This window comes from Callionymus lyra, chromosome 9 (assembly GCF_982586985.1).
Source record: "Callionymus lyra chromosome 9, fCalLyr1.hap1.1, whole genome shotgun sequence".
Classification (NCBI taxonomy): Eukaryota; Metazoa; Chordata; class Actinopteri; order Syngnathiformes; family Callionymidae; genus Callionymus; species Callionymus lyra.
The window spans coordinates 27,010,228-27,020,358 of NC_141826.1; the positions used below are offsets into that span (position 1 = coordinate 27,010,228).

A 10,131-nucleotide genomic window follows, 5' to 3' on the forward strand; every position below is an offset into this window, starting at 1 on the left:
GTCAGTCATGTGATGTTTTTTTCCGTCAGTCATGTGATGTGTTTTTTGTCAGTCATGTGATGTCGTTTTTCATCAGTCATGTGATGTTTTTTCCATCAGTCATGTGATGTGTTTTTTTGTCAGTCATGTGATGTGTTTTTCATCAGTCATGTGATGTGTTTTTCATCAGTCATGTGGAGTGTTTTTCATCAGTCATGTGATGTGTTTTTCGTCAGTCATGTGATATGTTTTTCGTCAGTCATGTGATGTTTTTTCCATCAGTCATGTGATGTGTTTTTTTGTCAGTCATGTGATGTGTTTTTCATCAGTCATGTGATGTGTTTTTCATCAGTCATGTGGAGTGTTTTTCATCAGTCATGTGATATGTTTTTCGTCAGTCATGTGATGTTTTTTCCATCAGTCATGTGATGTGTTTTTTTGTCAGTCATGTGATGTGTTTTTCATCAGTCATGTGGAGTGTTTTTCATCAGTCATGTGGAGTGTTTTTCATCAGTCACATGATGTGTTTTCCGTCAATCATGTGATGTGTTTTTCATCAGTCACATGATGTGTTTTCCGTCAATCATGTGATGTGTTTTTCGTCAGTCATGTGATGTTTTTCGTCAGTCATGTGATGTGTTTTCCGTCAGTCATGTGATGTGTTTTTTTGTCAGTCATGTGATGTGTTTTTCGTCAGTCATGTGATGTTTTTTTCCGTCAGTCATGTGATGTGTTTTTTGTCAGTCATGTGATGTCGTTTTTCATCAGTCATGTGATGTTTTTTCCATCAGTCATGTGATGTGTTTTTTTGTCAGTCATGTGATGTGTTTTTCATCAGTCATGTGATGTGTTTTTCATCAGTCATGTGGAGTGTTTTTCATCAGTCATGTGATGTGTTTTTCGTCAGTCATGTGATATGTTTTTCGTCAGTCATGTGATGTTTTTTCCATCAGTCATGTGATGTGTTTTTTTGTCAGTCATGTGATGTGTTTTTCATCAGTCATGTGATGTGTTTTTCATCAGTCATGTGGAGTGTTTTTCATCAGTCATGTGATATGTTTTTCGTCAGTCATGTGATGTTTTTTCCATCAGTCATGTGATGTGTTTTTTTGTCAGTCATGTGATGTGTTTTTCATCAGTCATGTGGAGTGTTTTTCATCAGTCATGTGGAGTGTTTTTCATCAGTCACATGATGTGTTTTCCGTCAATCATGTGATGTGTTTTTCATCAGTCACATGATGTGTTTTCCGTCAATCATGTGATGTGTTTTTCGTCAGTCATGTGATGTTTTTCGTCAGTCATGTGATGTGTTTTCCGTCAGTCATGTGATGTGTTTTTTTGTCAGTCATGTGATGTGTTTTTCGTCAGTCATGTGATGTGTTTTTCGTCAGTCATGTGATGCGCGAGCTCATGGAGACGGAGAGGATCTACGTGGAGGAGCTTCTGTCGGTGCTTCTGGTGAGAATCTTGCGTCTCATCCTGACATGAATCCAACATGAATCCAACATGAATCCAACATGAATCCAACATGAATCCCACATGAATCCCACATGAATCCAACATGAATCCAACATGAATCCAACATGAATCCAACATGAATCCCACATGAATCCCACATGAATCCAACATGAATCCAACATGAATCCAACATGAATCCAACATGAATCCAACATGAATCCAACATGAATCCAACATGAATCCAACATGAATCCCACATGAATCCCACATGAATCCCACATGAATCCAACATGAATCCAACATGAATCCAACAGGAATCCAACATGAATCCCACATGAATCCCACATGAATCCAACATGAATCCAACATGAATCCAACATGAATCCAACATGAATCCAACATAATTCCATCATGAATCCAACATGAATCAAACATGAATCAAACATGAATCCAACATGAATCCAACATGAATCCAACATGAATCCCACATGAATCCCACATGAATCCCACATGAATCCAACATCAATCCAACATCAATCCAACATCAATCCAACATCAATCCAACATCAATCCAACATGGCTGCTGACTCCACACTCCAGGGGTACCGGGCGGAGATGGACAACCCGGCGCAGTCGGAGGTTCTTCCTCCGGCGCTGCTCACCAGGAGAGATGTTCTCTTCGGGAACATGCCGGAGATCTACAACTTTCACAGCAGGTCAGTGGTTAACTAGTCCCTGAAGACACGTTTAAAAACACATCTTATTTATTATTTACTAGCACGAGATCAAAGACTCGAACACATCAATACATTATCGTTAGTTTTCGTCATCAGTTTTTTTTGTTTACAACTAAAAACACTTTATTTGCTGTTTGAACTTTATTCTGATTAACTAATGAAATAAATGTAACAAATTAAATTATCTCAGTAGTTACTAGTTTAGTCAAGAGTTTGTTAATACTTATCACGATACAATGATATAAAGTGATACTGTAGTAACAACAATGTATGTGTAGTATTGTCCAGTACTTGACTCTGGTGTTGTGATAGTGTAGTAACAAGTATATATGTGTAGTATTGTCCAGTACTTGACTCTGGTGTTGTGATAGTGTAGTAACAAGTATATATATGTAGTATTGTCCAGTACTTGACTCTGGTGTTGTGATAGTGTAGTAACAAGTATATATGTGTAGTATTGTCCAGTACTTGACTCTGGTGTTGTGATAGTGTAGTAACAAGTATATATATGTAGTATTGTCCAGTACTTGACTCTGGTGTTGTGATAGTGTAGTAACAAGTATATATGTGTAGTATTGTCCAGTACTTGACTCTGGTGTTGTGATAGTATAGTAACAAGTATATATGTGTAGTATTGTCCAGTACTTGACTCTGGTGTTGTGATAGTGTAGTAACAAGTATATATGTGTAGTATTGTCCAGTACTTGACTCTGGTGTTGTGATAGTGTAGTAAAGAGTATATATGTGTAGTATTGTCCAGTACTTGACTCTGGTGTTGTGATAGTGTAGTAACAAGTATATATATGTAGTATTGTCCAGTACTTGACTCTGGTGTTGTGATAGTATAGTAACAAGTATATATGTGTAGTATTGTCCAGTACTTGACTCTGGTGTTGTGATAGTGTAGCAAAGAGTATATATGTGTAGTATTGTCCAGTACTTGACTCTGGTGTTGTGATAGTGTAGTAACAAGTATATATGTGTAGTATTGTCCAGTACTTGACTCTGGTGTTGTGATAGTGTAGTAAAGAGTATATATGTGTAGTATTGTCAAGTACTTGACTCTGGTGTTGTGATAGTGTAGTAAAGAGTATATATGTGTAGTATTGTCCAGTACTTGACTCTGGTGTTGTGATAGTGTAGTAACAAGTATATATGTGTAGTATTGTCCAGTACTTGACTCTGGTGTTGTGATAGTGTAGTAACAAGTATATATGTGTAGTATTGTCCAGTACTTGACTCTGATGTTGTGATAGTGTAGTAACAAGTATATATGTGTAGTATTGTCCAGTACTTGACTCTGGTGTTGTGCTAGTGTAGTAACAAGGATATATGTGTAGTATTGTCCAGTACTTGACTCTGGTGTTGTGATAGTGTAGTAACAAGTATATATGTGTAGTATTGTCCAGTACTTGACTCTGGTGTTGTGATAGTGTAGTAACAAGTATATATGTGTAGTATTGTCCAGTACTTGACTCTGGTGTTGTGATAGTGTAGTAACAAGTATATATGTGTAGTATTGTCCAGTACTTGACTCTGGTGTTGTGATAGTATAGTAACAAGTATATATGTGTAGTATTGTCCAGTACTTGACTCTGGTGTTGTGATAGTGTAGTAACAAGTATATATGTGTAGTATTGTCCAGTACTTGACTCTGGTGTTGTGATAGTGTAGTAAAGAGTATATATGTGTAGTATTGTCCAGTACTTGACTCTGGTGTTGTGATAGTGTAGTAAAGAGTATATATGTGTAGTATTGTCCAGTACTTGACTCTGGTGTTGTGATAGTGTAGTAACAAGTATATATGTGTAGTATTGTCCAGTACTTGACTCTGGTGTTGTGATAGTGTAGTAACAAGTATATATGTGTAGTATTGTCCAGTACTTGACTCTGGTGTTGTGATAGTGTAGTAACAAGTATATATGTGTAGTATTGTCCAGTACTTGACTCTGGTGTTGTGATAGTATAGTAACAAGTATATATGTGTAGTATTGTCCAGTACTTGACTCTGGTGTTGTGATAGTGTAGTAACAAGTATATATGTGTAGTATTGTCCAGTACTTGACTCTGGTGTTGTGATAGTGTAGTAAAGAGTATATATGTGTAGTATTGTCCAGTACTTGACTCTGGTGTTGTGATAGTGTAGTAACAAGTATATATATGTAGTATTGTCCAGTACTTGACTCTGGTGTTGTGATAGTATAGTAACAAGTATATATGTGTAGTATTGTCCAGTACTTGACTCTGGTGTTGTGATAGTGTAGCAAAGAGTATATATGTGTAGTATTGTCCAGTACTTGACTCTGGTGTTGTGATAGTGTAGTAACAAGTATATATGTGTAGTATTGTCCAGTACTTGACTCTGGTGTTGTGATAGTGTAGTAAAGAGTATATATGTGTAGTATTCTCCAGTACTTGACTCTGGTGTTGTGATAGTGTAGTAAAGAGTATATATGTGTAGTATTGTCCAGTACTTGACTCTGGTGTTGTGATAGTGTAGTAACAAGTATATATGTGTAGTATTGTCCAGTACTTGACTCTGGTGTTGTGATAGTGTAGTAACAAGTATATATGTGTAGTATTGTCCAGTACTTGACTCTGATGTTGTGATAGTGTAGTAACAAGTATATATGTGTAGTATTGTCCAGTACTTGACTCTGGTGTTGTGCTAGTGTAGTAACAAGGATATATGTGTAGTATTGTCCAGTACTTGACTCTGGTGTTGTGATAGTGTAGTAACAAGTATATATGTGTAGTATTGTCCAGTACTTGACTCTGGTGTTGTGATAGTGTAGTAACAAGTATATATGTGTAGTATTGTCCAGTACTTGACTCTGGTGTTGTGATAGTGTAGTAACAAGTATATATGTGTAGTATTGTCCAGTACTTGACTCTGGTGTTGTGATAGTATAGTAACAAGTATATATGTGTAGTATTGTCCAGTACTTGACTCTGGTGTTGTGATAGTGTAGTAACAAGTATATATGTGTAGTATTGTCCAGTACTTGACTCTGGTGTTGTGATAGTGTAGTAAAGAGTATATATGTGTAGTATTGTCCAGTACTTGACTCTGGTGTTGTGATAGTGTAGTAAAGAGTATATATGTGTAGTATTGTCCAGTACTTGACTCTGGTGTTGTGATAGTGTAGTAACAAGTATATATGTGTAGTATTGTCCAGTACTTGACTCTGGTGTTGTGATAGTGTAGTAACAAGTATATATGTGTAGTATTGTCCAGTACTTGACTCTGATGTTGTGATAGTGTAGTAACAAGTATATATGTGTAGTATTGTCCAGTACTTGACTCTGGTGTTGTGCTAGTGTAGTAACAAGGATATATGTGTAGTATTGTCCAGTACTTGACTCTGGTGTTGTGATAGTGTAGTAACAAGTATATATGTGTAGTATTGTCCAGTACTTGACTCTGGTGTTGTGATAGTGTAGTAACAAGTATATATGTGTAGTATTGTCCAATACTAGACTCTGGTGTTGTGATAGTGTAGTAACAAGTATATATGTGTAGTATTGTCCAGTACTAGACTCTGGTGTTGTGATAGTGTAGTAACAAGTATATATGTGTAGTATTGTCCAGTACTAGACTCTGGTGTTGTGATAGTGTAGTAACAAGTATATATGTGTAGTATTGTCCAGTACTAGACTCTGGTGTTGTGATAGTGTAGTAACAAGTATATATGTGTAGTATTGTCCAGTACTTGACTCTGGTGTTGTGATAGTGTAGTAACAAGTATATATGTGTAGTATTGTCCAGTACTTGACTCTGGTGTTGTGATAGTGTAGTAACAAGTATATATGTGTAGTATTGTCCAGTACTTGACTCTGATGTTGTGATAGTGTAGTAACAAGTATATATGTGTAGTATTGTCCAGTACTTGACTCTGGTGTTGTGCTAGTGTAGTAACAAGGATATATGTGTAGTATTGTCCAGTACTTGACTCTGGTGTTGTGATAGTGTAGTAACAAGTATATATGTGTAGTATTGTCCAGTACTTGACTCTGGTGTTGTGATAGTGTAGTAACAAGTATATATGTGTAGTATTGTCCAGTACTAGACTCTGGTGTTGTGATAGTGTAGTAACAAGTATATATGTGTAGTATTGTCCAGTACTAGACTCTGGTGTTGTGATAGTGTAGTAACAAGTATATATGTGTAGTATTGTCCAGTACTAGACTCTGGTGTTGTGATAGTGTAGTAACAAGTATATATGTGTAGTATTGTCCAGTACTAGACTCTGGTGTTGTGATAGTGTAGTAACAAGTATATATGTGTAGTATTGTCCAGTACTTGACTCTGGTGTTGTGATAGTGTAGTAACAAGTATATATGTGTAGTATTGTCCAGTACTAGACTCTGGTGTTGTGATAGTGTAGTAACAAGTATATATGTGTAGTATTGTCCAGTACTAGACTCTGGTGTTGTGATAGTGTAGTAACAAGTATATATGTGTAGTATTGTCCAGTACTTGACTCTGGTGTTGTGCTAGTGTAGTAACAAGGATATATGTGTAGTATTGTCCAGTACTTGACTCTGGTGTTGTGATAGTGTAGTAACAAGTATATATGTGTAGTATTGTCCAGTACTTGACTCTGGTGTTGTGATAGTGTAGTAACAAGTATATATGTGTAGTATTGTCCAGTACTAGACTCTGGTGTTGTGATAGTGTAGTAACAAGTATATATGTGTAGTATTGTCCAGTACTAGACTCTGGTGTTGTGATAGTGTAGTAACAAGTATATATGTGTAGTATTGTCCAGTACTAGACTCTGGTGTTGTGATAGTGTAGTAACAAGTATATATGTGTAGTATTGTCCAGTACTAGACTCTGGTGTTGTGATAGTGTAGTAACAAGTATATATGTGTAGTATTGTCCAGTACTTGACTCTGGTGTTGTGATAGTGTAGTAACAAGTATATATGTGTAGTATTGTCCAGTACTTGACTCTGGTGTTGTGATAGTGTAGTAACAAGTATATATGTGTAGTATTGTCCAGTACTTGACTCTGATGTTGTGATAGTGTAGTAACAAGTATATATGTGTAGTATTGTCCAGTACTTGACTCTGGTGTTGTGCTAGTGTAGTAACAAGGATATATGTGTAGTATTGTCCAGTACTTGACTCTGGTGTTGTGATAGTGTAGTAACAAGTATATATGTGTAGTATTGTCCAGTACTTGACTCTGGTGTTGTGATAGTGTAGTAACAAGTATATATGTGTAGTATTGTCCAGTACTAGACTCTGGTGTTGTGATAGTGTAGTAACAAGTATATATGTGTAGTATTGTCCAGTACTAGACTCTGGTGTTGTGATAGTGTAGTAACAAGTATATATGTGTAGTATTGTCCAGTACTAGACTCTGGTGTTGTGATAGTGTAGTAACAAGTATATATGTGTAGTATTGTCCAGTACTAGACTCTGGTGTTGTGATAGTGTAGTAACAAGTATATATGTGTAGTATTGTCCAGTACTTGACTCTGGTGTTGTGATAGTGTAGTAACAAGTATATATGTGTAGTATTGTCCAGTACTAGACTCTGGTGTTGTGATAGTGTAGTAACAAGTATATATGTGTAGTATTGTCCAGTACTAGACTCTGGTGTTGTGATAGTGTAGTAACAAGTATATAAGTGTAGTATTGTCCAGTACTTGACTCTGGTGTTGTGCTAGTGTAGTAACAAGGATATATGTGTAGTATTGTCCAGTACTTGACTCTGGTGTTGTGATAGTGTAGTAACAAGTATATATGTGTAGTATTGTCCAGTACTTGACTCTGGTGTTGTGATAGTGTAGTAACAAGTATATATGTGTAGTATTGTCCAGTACTAGACTCTGGTGTTGTGATAGTGTAGTAACAAGTATATATGTGTAGTATTGTCCAGTACTAGACTCTGGTGTTGTGATAGTGTAGTAACAAGTATATATGTGTAGTATTGTCCAGTACTAGACTCTGGTGTTGTGATAGTGTAGTAACAAGTATATATGTGTAGTATTGTCCAGTACTAGACTCTGGTGTTGTGATAGTGTAGTAACAAGTATATATGTGTAGTATTGTCCAGTACTTGACTCTGGTGTTGTGATAGTGTAGTAACAAGTATATATGTGTAGTATTGTCCAGTACTTGACTCTGGTGTTGTGATAGTGTAGTAACAAGTATATATGTGTAGTATTGTCCAGTACTTGACTCTGATGTTGTGATAGTGTAGTAACAAGGATATATGTGTAGTATTGTCCAGTACTTGACTCTGGTGTTGTGCTAGTGTAGTAACAAGGATATATGTGTAGTATTGTCCAGTACTTGACTCTGGTGTTGTGATAGTGTAGTAACAAGTATATATGTGTAGTATTGTCCAGTACTTGACTCTGGTGTTGTGATAGTGTAGTAACAAGTATATATGTGTAGTATTGTCCAGTACTAGACTCTGGTGTTGTGATAGTGTAGTAACAAGTATATATGTGTAGTATTGTCCAGTACTTGACTCTGGTGTTGTGATAGTGTAGTAACAAGTATATATGTGTAGTATTGTCCAGTACTTGACTCTGGTGTTGTGATAGTGTAGTAACAAGTATATATGTGTAGTATTGTCCAGTACTAGACTCTGGTGTTGTGATAGTGTAGTAACAAGTATATATGTGTAGTATTGTCCAGTACTTGACTCTGGTGTTGTGATGGGGTGTAAGTCTGGATCAGATCCCTGATGGAAGGTCTGACCATGAATAGATCTGAAAGTAAGAACCAGAATTTAAAAATGATCCTGAAAGAAACTGGCAGCCAGTGAAGAGTTTGAAGGAGAAATGTGAGTTCTTCTACTAGAGCGGCTCAGAATTCTGGCTGCAGAGTTTAGTATGAACTGCAGGCGAAACACATCCTTCTGGTTTAGACACAGAATAAACTGTTACAATAGTGTCAACGACACAAACACATTATAAGATCCAGATCATTTTGTGACATCATTTTACTAAGTTTAGAGATTTTTCTCACTTGAAACAGTTTGTGTCAGTTTTACTGCAGGTGTTGAGATCAAGAAAGAATCTCCAAAAACCTAAAGACTATCATCGACTGTTGCTCACAACAAACCTTTTGTTCGACCCGTGACTGTTGTATGTTTGAGTTCGAGCTCATACATGTTTTTATTTTGTCTCTCGGGTTCTTCCTCCAACAGGGTTTTCCTGCAGGACCTGGAAGGATGTCTAGAAGCTCCTGAGATGGTCGGAGCGTGTTTCCTGTCGAGGGTGAGGAACCAGAGCTTGAAGGTCGCTGGTCAAGTTCTCACTGTTGTTCTCACAGAAGGAACATTTCCAAATGTACGAGTGCTACTGTCAGAACAAGCCGCGCTCTGACGCCCTCTGGAGGCAGTTCTCAGACTGCACCTTCTTCCAGGTTGGTTACATGGCAGCTGTCAATCATCTGCGCCTCTCACCTGCGTCTCACCTGTGCAGGAGTGTCAGAAGAAGCTGCAGCACAAGCTGGCCCTGGACTCGTACCTGCTGAAGCCGGTCCAGCGTCTCACCAAGTACCAGCTGCTGCTGAAGGTTCGGACGGAGACCGACGCTCTCGTCCTGACCTTCGACCTCGTCGTGACCTTTGACCTCGCTTGTTTGTTCAGGAGCTGCTGAAGTTCAGCTCGGACGGCGAGAACCGCGCTGACCTGCAGGAGGCGCTCACGGCCATGTTGGACCTGGTGAAGTCCGTGAACGACTCCATGCACGAGATCGCCATCACTGGATATGACGTGAGAACAATCATTTAAACACCTTTCTATCTTTCTTTTGTTTCTTTTTATTTTGTTCTTTAATTATTTTGTTTGTTTTTATTTAATTCTTTTGATTCTTTTGATTCCTTTTTTTATTCTTTAATTATTTTGTTTATTTTCACTTGATTTGTATTTTTTCATTTAATTATTTTAAGGGTTTTCTTATTCTTTAAATTATTCTTTGTTTCTTTT

At 37.2% G+C, this 10,131-nt stretch overlaps 1 protein-coding gene across 1 annotated transcript in view; it reads left to right on the forward strand.

Annotated features, from left to right (window-relative positions):
* The window catches only part of mcf2a (MCF.2 cell line derived transforming sequence a), a 59,915-nt gene that overhangs the window by 32,401 nt on the left and 17,383 nt on the right, over positions 1 to 10,131 (forward strand). The window contains exons 16-21 of the mRNA XM_087799046.1: positions 1,371 to 1,437; positions 2,038 to 2,153; positions 9,349 to 9,418; positions 9,474 to 9,566; positions 9,626 to 9,718; positions 9,793 to 9,918. Of these exons, the coding sequence (XP_087655172.1) occupies positions 1,371 to 1,437; positions 2,038 to 2,153; positions 9,349 to 9,418; positions 9,474 to 9,566; positions 9,626 to 9,718; positions 9,793 to 9,918 (565 nt within the window). The remainder of the gene's footprint in view (positions 1 to 1,370; positions 1,438 to 2,037; positions 2,154 to 9,348; positions 9,419 to 9,473; positions 9,567 to 9,625; positions 9,719 to 9,792; positions 9,919 to 10,131) is intronic.